Source organism: Myotis myotis, unplaced genomic scaffold, assembly GCF_014108235.1.
Source record: "Myotis myotis isolate mMyoMyo1 unplaced genomic scaffold, mMyoMyo1.p scaffold_m19_p_10, whole genome shotgun sequence".
NCBI lineage: Eukaryota > Metazoa > Chordata > Mammalia > Chiroptera > Vespertilionidae > Myotis > Myotis myotis.
In genome coordinates, this window is record NW_023416314.1 from 39,433,482 (window position 1) to 39,450,051 (window position 16,570).

General features: G+C 41.7%; 1 protein-coding gene across 1 annotated transcript in view; it reads right to left on the reverse strand.

Moving 5' to 3' along the window:
* The window catches only part of MRPL48 (mitochondrial ribosomal protein L48), a 55,913-nt gene extending 40,964 nt beyond the window's left edge, over window positions 1-14,949 (reverse strand). Inside the window, exons 1-3 of the mRNA XM_036325024.1 lie at window positions 14,622-14,949; window positions 5,347-5,399; window positions 1,862-1,899 (exon numbers count right to left, since the gene is read on the reverse strand). Coding sequence (XP_036180917.1) covers window positions 1,862-1,899; window positions 5,347-5,399; window positions 14,622-14,642 — 112 coding nt within the window. The 5' untranslated portion in view covers window positions 14,643-14,949. The remainder of the gene's footprint in view (window positions 1-1,861; window positions 1,900-5,346; window positions 5,400-14,621) is intronic.
* Window positions 14,950-16,570: the final 1,621 nt, after the last annotated feature.

Here is a 16,570-nt window from a genome sequence, read left to right on the forward strand (position 1 = left end):
GGAGAGGCTCCTGCCACCACTGCTGTACTCGTCAGCCGTGAGCCCAGCTTTCCCTGTCGGAGCTCCACTCAGCCAGAAGCCGGGCTTGCTGCTTCTTAGCGCTGCCTGGGAGGCGGGAGAGGCTCCCGCCACCGCTGCTGCACTTGCCAGCCATGAGCCTGGCTTCTGGCTGAGCAACGTTCCCCCTGTGGGAGCGCACTGACCACCAGAGCGCTCCTGCATTGAGCATCTGCCCCCTGGTGGTCAGTGCATTTCATAGCAACTGGTCATTCCGCTGTTTGGTCAATTTGCATATTAGCCTTTTATTATACAGAATTTTCTTGCGTGAGATAATGGTTTTGTGTCTCTTTAACAGAATGTAGAAAATGTTCTTATTTCTAGAAATGCATGCTGAAGTATTTAAAGGTGAAGTATCATGATGTCTAATACAGAAGGAAAATGTTAACAACAGTTAAATCTAAGTGGTAGGTACATAAGTGTTCATTGTAGTATTCTTGGGGGGAGAATTATTTCTTACAAGACTGTAAGCTTCCAAATGGCAAGGACTGTATCCTCTTAATTTTATATCCTCAGCACCTAACACATATCCTGGTACAATAAATGTTTGCTGAGAGAACCAGTAATAAAAAGAAGCCCATATTTTGAGATGCTGGGCTTTAGGGCTAAAAGAAATGGTGATTCTCTATACATTGCAGCCATCTTCTAAAAGAATTAACAGATATCAAACTTCTTATACATTGCCTGGCACATATTAAGCACTCAGTAAATATTAGTTCCCTTCTTTACTCCCATTCCTCTTTAGAAAAATGACAGATTTCATTGAAATACAACAATTGCTTTGAAATTTCTCACATAATAGACAAAGCAAAAATGGTTAATAATTAGATTGAAACAGATTAAAATTTATTGAGTTAATCCAGTGGTTCTCAACCTGTGGGTCGCGACCCCTTTGGGGGTCGAACAACCCTTTCACAGGTGTTGCCTAAGACCATCGGAAAACACATATATAATTACATATTGTTTTTGTGATTAATCACTATGCTTTAATTATGTTCAATTTGTAACAAAGAAATTGGGGGTCACCACAACATGAGGAACTGTATTAAAGTGTTGCGGCATTAGGAAGGTTGAGAACCACTGAGTTAATCAGATTGAATGGACAGTCATTACAAAATACAAAGAGAAAAGCCCTAGCCTGGCAGATGATAGACATGAAAAATAAGTCTGGAATAGTAACACTAATAATAGAAATAATAACAAAAACATCTAACTTTTTGAGCACTTTATGTGTTTTACCTCACTGAGTCTCCAAATAATTCACTGTAGTTAGTACTATAATTATCCCCATGTTTAAATTTTTATTTATTGATTGATCCTAGAGATAAAAGAAGAGAAAGGGAAGGAGAAGGTGGGGAGAGGGAGAGGGAGAGAGACAGACAGACAGACAGACATTGATTTGTTGTTTCACTTATTTATGCATTCATTGATTGACTCCTGTTTGTCCCCTGAACAAGGATCGAACCCACAACCCTGGTGCATTGGGACAATGCTCCAACCAACTAAGTTATCTGGCCATGGCCTAATTATCCCTATTTTGTAAAAGTGAGGAAATGAAGTTATGGGGAATTAGCCAAAGGTCACACAATAAATATGAGTTAGAGTTGGAATCTAAACAAACTGTAGAGCTCTTGCTCCTAACCATTTCTTTATGTTCTTGCCCACTACCCTATTCCATGTGAGGGCTTGGATCTGGTCCCAGCCACTCTTCTCAAAGATATGTTAGGCATCCTTGTAGAAAAATTATTAGCGTGCCAGAGAGTCACTTAAAGTAAGTAGACTACACCAGGAAAAAAATGCTTACCTGCAGAACAAATGGGATTCTCTCCTGAAGTTCTGAACCTAAAAAGAGAGAGTACGGTGAATACAATTAGATACCTGCTATTTATTTGCAGTTATCAAAACTTGTATACTCCTCATCAAGGATAAGTCAATGCCAGATATTTCCTCCTTCCCTCCTTTCCACAAATATTAAGTACCTACTATGTGCCAGCCAATGTGCTTAGGTCTTGAGGATACAAAAATACAAAGTAAATGTCTCTATCTATGGTCTAGTTGGGAGAGAGTTGTAAACAAATGCGAACCACAGTATAGTACTGATCCAGAACAAAAACATGTACATGATTTGGTGAAACACAAAGGAAAGTGTGATCATTTCCACCAGGGAGGTGAAACTTTTTGAGCTGAGCTTTAAAAATGAACTGTTCTGGATTACTTACCCTAACAGGTAAAGCATTCTAAGCAGAGGGATAAAAGTGGTAAGTTTAGGGAACAGCAAGCAGCTGGACGTAAGTGGAATTTAAGCTGCAGGGAAGGGAACAGGGTGAAAGAGGTAATAGGGAGTCAGGTTATAAAGAACCTCGTGTGCTGTGCGAAGGAGTTTGGTCTTTATTCTGTATAGGCAGTGGGAAGCTCCTGGCAGAATTTACGCACAGGAGTGACATGATCAAGGTTAAGTTTTGGAAGTTAACCCTGACAGTAGGTGAGAAATGAATGGGAAGAGGTGAGACTGAGGCAAGTGAACTAGTGAGGTGGTTCTTATAACAGCCTTGCATTAGAACATGCTCAGGGAAGATGGAGAGGAAGGGACAGCAATGAGAGCTACACTGGATACAGAAGCCAGTGAATATGGAGGAGAATAAAATGGTTCTGTTTGGCCCTGGCCAGGTGGCCCACTTGGTTGGAGTGTCATCCTATACACCAACAGGTTGCAGGTTTGATCTCTGGTCAGGGCACAACAGGAGGCAACCCATCAATGTTTCTCTCTCACATCAATGTTCTTTCTGTCTCCCTCCCGCTTCCTCTCTCTAAAATCAATAACAACAACAATAATAAATAAGTACATAATTTAAAATGGTTCTGTTTGGTTGACTAAGTAATCAGAGTATTTTAATTCAGTATCCTGCAAAGCTTTGATGCTAAACCGTGGGACAAGTTAGAGACAAGCAGATCTGTGATTAAATGCTGATTCCACCATTTCCAAACTGTGACCTTAGGCAAGTTGTTTTGTGTCTCTGTAACATAGTTACCTCATCTCATGGGACTGAAAATGTATCTTAAACTCTCTGAGCCAGTTTCCTCTTTTTTATTTTAAATTTATTGATTTCACAGAGAGAGACAGAGGAAGGAAGGGAGGGGGGAGAGAGAGAAAAACATCGATGTGAGAGAGATATATTGATTGGCCGCCTCCTGCACACACCCCACCTAGGCCTGGATCGGGCCTGCAGCCCAGGTACATGCCCTTGATCGGGAATCGAACCTGGATCCTTCAGTCCTCAGACAGATGCTCTCAACACTGAACAGAACATTGAACAACATTGACCAGAACTATTCATAGATTCTTGTATGTGCCCTGACTGAGGATTGAACCCAAAACATTGGCATATCAGGACGACACTAACCAACAGCTACCTGGCCAAGGCCAGATACCTCTTTTGTAAAATAACAATATTTATATATTTGTCCTGTAGTGTTTTTGTTAATGTGAGAACATGTAAAATGCCTAGCATGGTGCCATAGTAAATACATATTAAATAACTGACTGACTAATGGAAAAATAGATTAAGATGGAAAGGGAATAAGAGGAAAAGGCTTCAATAAATGTAAAGGATTAAAGAATTCATCCAGGCTCATGTGGTCAGGAAGATATTCAATTCATTGTTTTATATCATGTGGCTGCCATGCATAAGACATTGTGGATATCTGATGAATAGAGAAATAAACTGCCAAATGCTCTTCATTATCACCCAGAGAAAAAACAATGGGGAGGTAGCATACTGTAAATACAGAAGAGTGAAAGAACAACTTGGGTTTGAATCCTAACTCCAACTTATATTAGCTATGTCATCTTTAAGCAATTGATTTACCATTTTGAACCTCAGTTATTTATGCATAAAATTGAGATAATATCACATGCCTCACCTGATAATTATGAAGAACTATTAATTCATTCAACAAGTATTTATTAAATGCCTACTATGTGTCAGACACCATTCTAGGCCCTTGGGATATAGAAGTAAACAAAACTAGCAAGTCTTTATCCATATGATGATTATATTCTAGTGGGCAGGGTGAGGAAGACAGATAATTTAAATATATATACACATACATATATATAAAATGTGTCAAGTGGTAATACCTGCTATGAAAAATAAAGGTAAGGGGACAGAGATTGATGGGAGGTGTAGATAGAGAAGGCCTCCCTGATGATACAACATTTGGGCACAAACCTGAATAAAGTCAGAGGACAAACTATATGGATATCTGAGGGGAGAATGTGCAAAGATCCTTAGGTGGGAGAATGGTTATGTCATCAAGGAATAGAAAGGGAGCCAGTGAGTAAGTAGAAGTATACAATGAGGGAACAGATTAGATAAAGACTTGTAAGCCATGGTGGGATTGTAGAACTTATTTTGACTAAGATGGGAAAGTCTGAGAGAGAAGTAACATGAGCTAACTCAATTTTAAAAGAATCACTCTGATTTTAGTGCAAAGGATAGAAGACAAAAGTGAAGGCAGTGAGACCACTTAGAAGGCAGCATAATTGTAGTTTATACGTTAAGTGCCATGTCAGTCATCAGTGACTGACACTATACTTTCTGTCTGGACCGGTCAGTCACTGATGCCGCCAGCATATCGGTGAAATCGGATATTGTGGGCTAAACGGAAAGGAAGACAATACAGGCTTGGCGCTTAACGTGTTAGGAAGATAAGGAGCTGGTCCCTAGTAGTTTAGCAAAACAAATAGTTTGAGACCTGAATCTGGTTTAATTCTATAATATTTCACAAGTTGAGCCAACAGGATTTGTTAAAGAATTAGATGTAGAGTGAGAGAAATAACAATGTCAAGGATCACTCCAAGGATTCTGGCCTAAGCAACCAGATGAATGGGGTTGTCATTCACTGAGAATGGATAAAGAGCAAGATGGCATGCCCTAGCTGGTTTGGCTCATTGGATAAAGCGTCAGCCTGCAGACTGAAGAGTCCCAGGTTTGATTCCAGTCAAGGGCACGTACCTGGGCTGTGGGCTCCATCCCCTGAAGGGGACGTGCAGGAAGCAGCTGATCACCAATTCTCTCTCATCACTGATGTTTCTCTCTCCCTCTCCCTCTCCCTTCCTCTCTGAAATAAAAAAATAAATAAATAAAAAAGAGCAAGATGGCAGAGGTGTTCATGCTCAAGATGCTTAGTAGACATGCAAGTGGAGATGATGAAAGAAAAATGCTGTGTGAATTATCTGGCAGAATGCAAATGTTAACTATATTCAACTATTATTATTAATATCCTTACCTTAAGAGAGGAAAGGCTTTCTTAAAAATGGTATCATTCTTCAAACACAGCACCTACAGCAAAATAACAATGTTAGGACAATCTTAAGCACTGATAAACTTCCAAGCATCTCTTCACAAAGAGGCTAGAACTCAGTACACAAACCAAAAGGACCCAAAGGCTCTTGTCAGGCAAAGAAGCTGTCCTATAGTTAATCTTAAATATGCAGGCAAACCAAGGTCATCTTTCCCTTCTTATTCCACCCACTACAGAAAATGCTCAAAAAACAGAAGCCCCCCTTCCATCCTGCACCCGGGGGGGAGAGGGGGAGTGCTTTTTGTTTTTTAAAGAAAAAACCTTGTTTCCCCTTTCTAATTTGATCTATTTTTCTAATATCGATCAACAACTATGATGCTTCTGCCAAGCACAGGCACCGTGCAACAGACTTTCTTAACTTCTTCCCTAATTCTCAAAACACTTGAAAGCAATTTTATAGATGAGGCAACTAAGGCCCACTGAGGTTACAGTCCAAGAAATTATCTATAATAATAAAAGCGTAATATGCTAATTAGACCAGATGACCTTCCGGATGAAGCCGGACTGCAAGGGAAGCCTGGGTCCCGGGTGCCAGAGGGAAGCCGGTGCTGGCAGCCGGGGGAAGGAAGGCCTACTCTTGCACAAATTTTAAAGTTTATTTTTAAAAAGACTATTATAAAATAAACAAAAAGACTATTATTATGTGCCAACTACAGTACTGTGCTGAATATTAAAGGGAATATAAAACAAAATGTGCCCGGCTGGTGTGGCTCAGTGGTTGAGCATTGACCTATGAACCAGAACCAGGAGGTCACAGTTCAATTCCCTGTCAAGGTATATGCCTGGGTTGTGGGCTGGATCCCCAGTGTGAGGCATGCAGGAGGCAGCCAATCAATGATTCCCTTATCATTGATGTTTCTATCTCTCTCTCCCTCTCCATTTCTCTGTGAACTCAATAAAAATATATTTAAAAAATAAAAAAAATGTAACATGAATAAACTTTGAAAATATTATGCTAAGTGATAGAAATCAGTCACAAGGGCCAAATATTGTATGACTACATTTATATGAAAAACTGGGAATAGGCAAATCTATAGTGAAAGTGATTAGTGGTTGACTAGGGCTGAGGATCTGAGGAGCTGGGAATGACAGCCAAGGTATATGGGGTTTTTTCGATGATGAAAATGTTCTAAAATTGATTGTAGTGATGGTTGCACAACTCTGAATATATTAAAAGCCATGGAATTGCACATTTTAAATAGGTGAATTATATAGTACTTGAATTATATCTCTATAAATCTGTTAAAAAATATAAGCACAGCCCTGGCAGGTGTGGCTCAGTTGGTTGATGTGTCATCTAGTACATCATAAGGTCAGGGCACAAGGTTGCAGGTTCAGCCACCCAGTCTGGGCATGTGTGGAGGTAACTGATTGATGTTTTGCTCACACATCGATGTTTCTCTCTCTCTCTCTCTCTCTCTCTCTCTCTCTCTCTCTCTCTCTCTTCCTTCCTCTCTCTAAATTCAATTTTAAAAAGTTGGGAAAGAAATGTAAGCACAATCCCTACCCCATAGTTCAAATGGCTGGGCATATGGTATACATTTCTGTCAAACAGCTAAGCAATAGTATAAGCATTATATGATTAAGTCACAATAAGTCCCATGAACAAGCACTTTGGGCAGGAAATCCAGGCAGAGATGGCCAGAGAAATTCTTAGCTTTCGGAGTATTAAAGACATTGCTGAGAATTTTCTCAAAGACATGAATCTTCTTCCCAGACAAATACATATAGGCATAAATAGACATACTACTTCAAGAGATTGACTAAAACTCTTAACATCACCCATAGATCAGTATGCTAAACCAAGAGATCCTCAGGGGCAAGGGTAATATACTGTCATATTCCTCTCAGGCACCTTGTAGACATTCAATCAAGGTTTGTTTTGGTGAATAAATAAATGATTAGAAAGAAGTGATAAGCAATGCTACTACCTGTTGAATGCCTACTGTGTGTCTAAATCATAATTCCCTTATAAGTTAAGTATTATTATCCCATTTTTGCAGTTGAGGAAACTGAGATTAAGTAATTTACCCAAAGCCAAACAACTACTATCAGAACTAGCATAGGATCTTAGGTTTCTCTGATTTCAAAGAAAATAATTTTCTATTTTACACCCTCTCTCACATAAATAAATGTTTTGGTGCTTAGGAAATGTTCAAGTTTAGGAAAAGTCTCCCAGAGTATGTGAAGTCATGATGAATAGATGGAAGGGAGAACAAAGTACATTGACAATCCTAAAAATCACAATTAAATCAGATACTAAAAGACTTTGTAAAGTATGTGTGCAAAATGCTTAACCTAACATAAAAGATAGAGAGTAGGCAGCTGTGAGCCCCAGGAAACAGGAACGCCAGCTGGCTCCCCCACCTCTAGCCACCATATTGTGGACCTTAAGAAGGAAAATAACTGCAAAGGAATCCTCATGGTTAACTGGGTCCAAATTCCTAACCAGAGTCTAGCAGCCATTAGGGACAGAGGCTTCTGATGTACTCTGCATCTCAGGGAAAAGGTACAGACTGAGTTACCAATCTCCTGCACTGTGTTCAGAGTCAACCCTTATAAAGGAGTTCCTGGTAACTATATTTTGACCAATGGGCTGAGACCTGCCTCATTCAATGAGAACTGCTCAACCATATCCTCATTTGCATACTTACTGACCAATCAGATCAACTCCACAATGACCAATTAGAATATGGGATTCTGACCAATCAGAGGAGTGCTATTTGAACCAATCAGAATGTGCAAATTTGTATTCCGCATTTGCATAAAAATGGACCAATCAGGGATTAGGGCAGGGACTTTAAATAAGGGAGCCTCTGCTTTGTCCTCATGGAGTGCACTTTCTCAGTTTCCACCAGAGGCTGTGCTTCCCGGGTTTGCAAGCTGTTCATGTGAGTAAAGTTTCTGCCCCTTCACCCCATCCTAAATTGGGTACTCCTGTTGGGGTTGGATTGGTGGCAGCAACCTTTTGTCAACAGTACCTTGGCTAGTGCTTCCCTCTGAAGTTAGAACAAATGACTCTAAGGTTCCTCCAGTCCCAAGATCTGTCAACCATCATCACAAACAGGACAGAAATCCAGTGAACAGAATATATTCTTAAATGGGTCACTTCATACAGAGGAAGTATTGGATGGGAAGAAAGATCTAGATGACACTGATTTTTCCTCACTTTAATTGTTCAGAGTCTCTACAATAGCAAAGGATGTAATTATCTAAAAGCCAGGCTTAAAGGCTGACAACTTTCTGGAAGACATTCAAACTGTGGTGTGAACGCTGCTTCCTTTCAGCTCTGGGAAATGTGCTTCCTCTCCCTGCAATGCTCAGCATTATTTATCAGGACCAAAGTAATCTATTTTGGGACTGCATCCACAAACACCCCCTCCTCCCAGTCAGCAAATGAAGAGCAGCTCCAGCTCTGGAGCAAACGGAAGAGGAGGACAGTCATGCTAGTGAATGAATGAATGAGGACACAGCTGCCACAACGGGATATAAAAATACTTGTCTCAGGAGCTTGGGAGCCAAGAAGTGGAAAGGACTTCACAGCTACCAAAGAAGAGAAGTCAGGGGACAAAACCTTATAGTTCACTAGAGGGCTGGTGCACTAAAATTCATGCACGGGGGGCGGGGAATCCCTCAGCCCGGCCTGCACCCTCTCGCAGTCTGGAAGCCCTCAGGGGCCTAAGCCGCAGTCTGGCCTCCCTCTGCGGTAGGTGACCGGCGGGCCGATAGGGGGACAGCTCCAGCCAGCGAGTGGCCAGTCCTGCCCCCCAATCGCCTCTCCACCACCGCCAGTTGCTGCTGCCGCCCCCCGATTGGCATCCCCTCCCTCTGCCCACTGGCACCCACCTTGGCTGGCCTGGCACCACTCACTCACTGGCCTGCCCCCCGCCCCCCTGGTAGTTCCACCATTCAGTCATTTTGCATATTAGGCTTTCATTATATAGGATGAGCAGCCTTAGACACCAGAGCCCCAAAGTGGGTAGTGCCAGCAGGGGGTCAGGGGCCCATGAGGAAACAACTGAGAGGTGTTTTATGAAGACTAACAGAATAAATCTGTATATTAACAAATATTATCTAAAATAGCATTTTTACTATTACTTATTGAGTACATCCTTTGTGCTAAGCACTTTACACATACTCTTTATGCCAAAGGTAGAGTCATTATTGAGATAATTGTCTGTTTTACAGAGGAAAATACAGAGGCTTAGGTTCAATTGCTCAAAGTTATAAGCTTGGTCAGAGGTGCCAAGAATTCAACCCCAAGTCTGACTGAATCCAAAGCCCACGATTTCCATTCTGCCACTTACCTCTCAAAAGAGTAATACCAATTCATATTAGTGAAGTGAATATGCTCATAATAGCCTAAATAATCCTATTTGTTAAGCACCTGCTATATGCCAAACATCATTTCCTTTATTGCTCACAACGATTCTGTGAGGTAGATATTTCTACTCCCGTTTTACTGTGAGGATACCAAAGCTCAGAAAGGTGACTTAATATGTCCAATGCACATAGCTGGTAGATATGTTCTAGCTGACCTTTTTCTAAGTTCTTTCAAAACTGCTTTTGTTTATAGTTTTCCTCTAGCCATTCTCTTCTGATATTGAGGTTGTTGCATGGCTATGACTTAAAGAATGACAGACTATCAAAGTCGGTCTTTGCACTGAGTCTTTATGGCAGTTAGGGGCACCGGTTATAAATTCACAAAGACCTGGGTTTGAATATTAGCACTTCCATTTTACTAGCTGTATGAGCTTTGGCAAGGCACTAAAGGAATTCATGGCTTCACTAAAGGAATTCACTAAAGGAATTCAGATACTGTATGATTTCATTTATATGAAATGACCAGAACAGACAAACCCATAGAGACAGAAAGTAGGTTAGTGGTTACCAGGGGGTGGGCAGGGGTATTGGGGAATGATAAAGTGACTTGTTATGGGCACAGGGTTTCTTTTTGGAGTGATGAAAATATTCTGGAACTAGGTAGTGGTGATAGCTGCACAGTTTTGTGAATATGCTAAAAACCACTGAGTTGTCCACTTTTAAAGGGTGAATATTATGGTATGTGAATGATATCTCAGTATTTTTTAAAAAAAGAAATATCTGGCCTCACATCATAACTGCTAGATGGCCCAATTCCCTAACATTCTCCAGGACTAAATTCAGTTCAAAACACCTGTGGTCATCTCCTGAACTGTAAGCCCACTCCCCTACTCTCTCCCCAACTCTCATCCCCATACTTCTCTGCACATTCTCCCTTGATCCAAGCCCCACTGCTTCTCTCCCAAGTTCCTTGGGGCCCTCTGAAATTCCCAGTGTGTTCTCATTTCAGGGGTTTTGCACATGCTCTTTATCATAAAAAAAGAGAAAAAGTTCTATCATTCTTTAAGTCATAGTCATGTAACAACCTCAGAATACTTTCCTGACTGTGCAGACTTGCTTGGATCCTGCATGTTACACATCCATACAACACCCAGAATCTTTCTTTTATGGCATTTATCATACAAAGTTACCTATTTAATTCATCTGTCTCTTTTGCTAGGAATACAAGTTCCATGAAAACAGAAAAAGCTACATCCCAGCATCTAGCACATTTTCTACACATAGCAAGTGCTCAATAAACATTTTAAAAAATATTTTAAAAATTGATTTCAGAGAGAGAGGGAGAGAGAGACAGAAACATCAGTGATGAGAATCATTGATCGGCTGCCTCCTGCATGCCCCAAACTGGGGATCGAGCTGCAACCCGGGCATGTGCCCTGACTGGGAATCAAACTGTGACCTCCTGGTTCAAAGGTCGACGCTCAACCACTAAGCTACGCCAGCTGGGCTCAATAAATATTTACTAAAAAATAAATAAATAAATAAATATTTACTGATTGAATTAGTAAATGCCTCCAAACCTTACTTCCTTATCTCTAAAGAGGTTATAAAAATATTTACCTCATAGAATTGTTTATATGATTAAATTAGATAATATATAAAAAGGGCTTAGCAAGTGCAAGGCACATTGTTAATGGTAGAATAAGTAGCATTGATGATAGCGGTGGTGATTGTTCAGCTACTCATTTACTAAACAATATATATCTTAGTGTGTGATGGGTGCTGAAGATAAAACCATAAACAAAGTAGGAAAATGTCCCTGTCCTCCACTTACAGTCTAGTAGTGACCAGGATATAGTGAACTTCTTGATAATTTTCCTGGGATTCTGGACTCCCTGCCCTTCTAGGCACTGTACATTTGTTTCCTATTTCCTATCTTCTTATGTCCTCCTAATTCATGTCTGTTGATTTGTCACTTGTTCATATGAACTCTGCTCCATGTTAGCCCTCAATGGTTTCACTTGAACTAGGAGATCTGCCCCCATAGTTGAGTAGCTCTTTCTGGGCTGTCATCTGGATCAATCAATACGTATTCTGGGTTTGATGAAAATCAGCATTAGTGTCTTCGTCAGATCCACTCTGTTCTACTACTTCTTTTTTTTTTTAATGTTTTTTATTTCAGAGAGAGAGGAAGGGAGAGAGCGATAGAAACATCTATCTCTATCAGTGTTTATTAATTTCAGAGAGAGAAGGGAAAGAGAGATAGAAACATCTATTGGCTGCCTCTTGCATGCCCGTACTGGGGACTGAGCCAGCAACCTGGGCATGTGCCCTGACCAGGTATTGAACTGGCAACCTCTGGATTCATAGGTCAATGCTAAATCACTTAGCCACACCGGCCAGGCCTGTACTACTTCTGCTGACCCAAGGAGGTACATGATTCCATCCAGTTTTATTCCAGTAAAGCTGGGCTTCTCATCTACAATTTGAGATTGTTGTAAGCTAAAAATGTCTTAGGGTCCCGAAGAAAGATAATTGAGCTAGGAGTTTGAAGTACTATTCTTAGCTTTACCAAGTAAATACCATGTAATGTCAACATTTATTCAATCACTTATTCATTCAGTACCTACTGCAGATGAGTACATTTGAACACAAAGAAAATACAGTTGCCTACCCTTAAATATTTCTAGTGAGGATGGCAGATGTACAAATTATTTATTACATTGCAATGTGAGATCAGTATGATGGACTGTATAGGTCACAAAAAAGGAAGGATTGACAATGGGGAAGGTCAAGGAAAGCTTTCATTCTTTATTTCACAGATTAGGAAAACCAAGATTATTATCAAAGTAAGGGGATGTGAAATACTTAGAAAAGGAAAGACAGTGGGGTCTTAGATGGAAAACCTAGGCCCGTGGTCGGCAAACTGCGGCTCGCGAGCCACATGCGGCTCTTTGGCCCCTTGAGTGTGGCTCTTCCTAAGCCTTAGGAGTACCCTAATTAAGTTAATAACAATGTACCTACCTATATAGTTTAAGTTTAAAATATTTGGCTCTCAAAAGAAATTTCAATCGTTGTACTGTTGATATTTGGCTCTGCTGACTAATGAGTTTGCCGGCCACTGACCCAGGCCATAGTCTCAGTACTACCACTTAAGAGGCTCCTGTCCTATAAGCAAGGAGTTCATTCATTCAAGCATTCAGGAAAACATCTGAGAAACTATTATGTACCAGACAGTGCCAGTAGCGTCCATATCCTCATCTTGTACCTGCCGGGATCATCTCATAATATTATGAAGATCAAATTAAATTATGCAGGTGAAGCCATTTATTAATTACAGAATAATGTCACTATTCCTATTTGTATAGTCCTACGTGCCTTACAAAGTAGTCTTACATTATCTTCTATAATGTCTTAGATGATACACAACAATTGCACATAGTGGGCACCGTGACCTGCCTTTTACAGATGTGAAACTGAAGCGGGGAGAGGTCACATAACCTGCCTAAGGTCATACAGCTGGCAGGAGAGAGACTCCCATTGCTTTTCTTCGTAACCGCGAAGTATTACGAACACTCCCAGGCAGGCTGAGACAACGATGCTCATAAGACTGCACATGATTAGGTGTCAAAACATAACACCAGCCAGGAGTTCGGGGAATAAAGAGGCGCGCTAGCCGGCGAAATCAGAGACATCTTGTGGACAAGAGCGGTGAGCTGGGCCTGACCGATGGAGCGTTCGGAAGGCGGTGCGGGCACTTCAAGGGAGAAGGCCCCGCAGGATCACGGATCAGGAACTAAGCATTCGGCAAAGGAAGGACGAGCAGCCGGCGGATGAAACAGTCTACAAAGGGTGGGGAAGGGGCAGCGGCATCAGACTCGGAAGGGCCCTAAGCGCCCGCACGTGACGGCCTAACGGCAGGTCTGCATGGGCTGCCTGGAGCCCGAATGGTCAAAGCAGGGCCCCCCTCGCAGCATCCTCGGCATCGAGGCGAGCAGAGCAGGAGCACGGAGCCACCCGCCTGGCTGTCTTTAACCACAGAAGCTGGGAACTTTCTGATTGTTTTCTATTTTCCTTTCACTAGGTCTGGCCCAATGCTCACCATTTGGCTCAGGTGAACCACAGTGAGTTATTTCACGCAGAATCAAGTGGACTTGGGCCCTGAAGGAAACGAAGCCGGAGAAATTCAGGGGCTGCCCCCAGATAATTACTAGTCGATCCGTGAGCAGCGATGAACCTGCTAATGTGCATCGAAGAAATATAGTCTCCACAATTAATACCGAAAATAAAATTCTGACATAAATCACTGAAAAATAAGTCATCATTCTGAGAAGCACAACTGACAGAGCACAACTGAAATCTGTTCGATCTGTTAAGAGGACAAGGGAGGGCCAAGGAATGCCTTCATAGCGGCGCATCGGTTCTACTGCAGTCACTTACGGTTTCATAAGTAAACATGTATTTTACTACCGCCCTTCCCTTACCGCCAAGTAGCCTCACATCCCAATCAGTTCAAGTCAAAAAGGGTATTCTTAGGGAAAATTCTGGAACTTGATGAGTTAATACAAAGATAAAATGATCTGGGGCCTATCCTAGTGCTGTGACTCCCGTCGTGGGGATCGTCTCTTTTCAGGCCGCTGGGCGGCGAGGGCGGAATTGCGTGGCGCGCAGAACTGTGCGGCCCGGCGCACCCGGAGCGGAGAGGAGGGAGCGCAGCGCTAGGATTACAAGGCGCCGCGTGTGCTGCCGGGAAGAGCCTGGTTTTCGCCATTTTCTATACCCGGATGTCTGCAGGGGCGGTGATAGTCCGGGCCACCTCCCAGCCCTGCTCTCCCCGCCGCCTCCCCCGCGCGCGGCGCGCGTGGAACCCACGTTACCTTCCCCAGAGTTCCGTTCATCCTTTGCTGCTGCGGCCTGTTACTGTGCAAAATGAAGATCAACCCAAGCAGCTGCAGCCCCCGGGCGGCTCACAACACGGACGGACTGGCCTTGTTCGGGTCCCGTAACAATCTCCGACCGAGACTCCCTCAACTCCCGCAGCACCTTGGTTCCGGCAGCTTCTGAGACTCGATGTCCAGAAATCCTCTGCAGACTCCGCCCCCCCTGCAGCTAGCTCCAGTATCACCTTCACTGCTTTCTCCAGGCAGAAGTGATCGCTATCCCTCGCCGCCCAGATACGTGGCACACAATTCTGTTTTGTCTGCCATACTATATATTGCTTCCGTCTCTTTCCCATATTTGATTCTGAGTTCCTCAAGGACTGAGATCCTGTCTGATTAATTCATTCAGGCGCCTAGCACAGGACATGGAGAACAGACTTCTAACCTTGGTTTAAAAACTGATTAATCCTACCCCCGCCCCCGCCACTTAATAAATAAATAAATAAATAATAAATAAAATAAAAGCTGATTAATCCTAAGTAAGCTTTTCTGACATTCGCTTGCCTTGTAGCCCTGGAGGGGTACCTCAGTTGGTTAGAGCAATGTGCCGATATGCCAAGGTTGCTGGTTCGATCCCCGTCAGGACACGTACAACAATCAACCAGTGAATGCATAAATACGTGGAAGAACAAATCAATCTTTCTTTCTCCCTCTCTCTCCAAAAAATAATACTAGTTTAATACTAGTTGATAATAACTATTCTTTAGAGGGACCACTATGGGCAATGCATTATGCTGGGCACTTAACTGTGAATTTACCTCTTTAGGTGGTCTCTTAGCAACTCTGCCTCAATTTACCTATATAGCCCTTTGTATCTCCTTGGAATTTAAGTATAGGAAGGATTGATAAAACAATAGGATAAAAAATCTTGACAGGGTTTCTGATAACAAAGCAAGCTCCCTATCACTGAAGCCCCATTCATATTTACCAATTTTTACACCTTGCTAAGAACAACAATAACAAAAATAGTAGCAGCAGCAATAATAATAATAATAATAATAATAATAATAGCAACAATAACCGCATATTTGTTATTGCACTTGATGTTCACCTTTTTTTTCACTTGATACTGCCTTTATGTGACTAGGTACTCCCTTCATACACAGAGTTTTTGTATCTCTGTAATTGGAAATCTCCATTGCTTTATAATTGTTTATGACTTAGTCTTCCTACTAATCTCTATGAGCCACTTCTTTTTTTTAAAAGCTTTTGTTTATGTTTAATAAATCCATGTGAATTCACTGCTATGAGCCACTTCTTAAAAAAATGTATATATTTGCCCGAACTGGTTTGGCTCAGTGGATAGAACATCAGATAGTAGACTGAAGGGTCCCAGGTTTGATTCTGGTCAAGTTCAGGAGCATGTACCTTGTTTGCAAGCTCAACCCATGGTTCTGGTCAGCATCCAATTGATGTATCTCTCTCACATTGATGTTTCTCTCTCTGTCTCTCTTCCTCCCTTCCACTCTCTCTAAGAAAATCAGTGGAAACATATCCTCAGGTGAGGAATAACACACAAAAAAAAGTGTATATTTAAGGTGCCTAATATGATTATTTGATAGACATAGTGGAATGATTATTACACTTAAGCTAATTAAAATATCAGCTCCTTACATCGTTACCTTTTTTGTGTGTGATGAGAGCACCTAAAATCTACAGTCTTAGAATATTTCCAGTATTTAATACAGTATTTTTAACTAGAGTCATGCTGTACATTAGATTTCTAGACTTATTCATCCTACGTAACTGGAACTTTGTAACCTTTGGACAACGTCTCCTATTCTCCCCCTCACCCCTCACCCCACACCAAGCCCTAGTAACCACATTCTATACTTTGCTCCTGTGAGTTTGACTATTTTAGATTCCAAATATAAATGAGATCATGG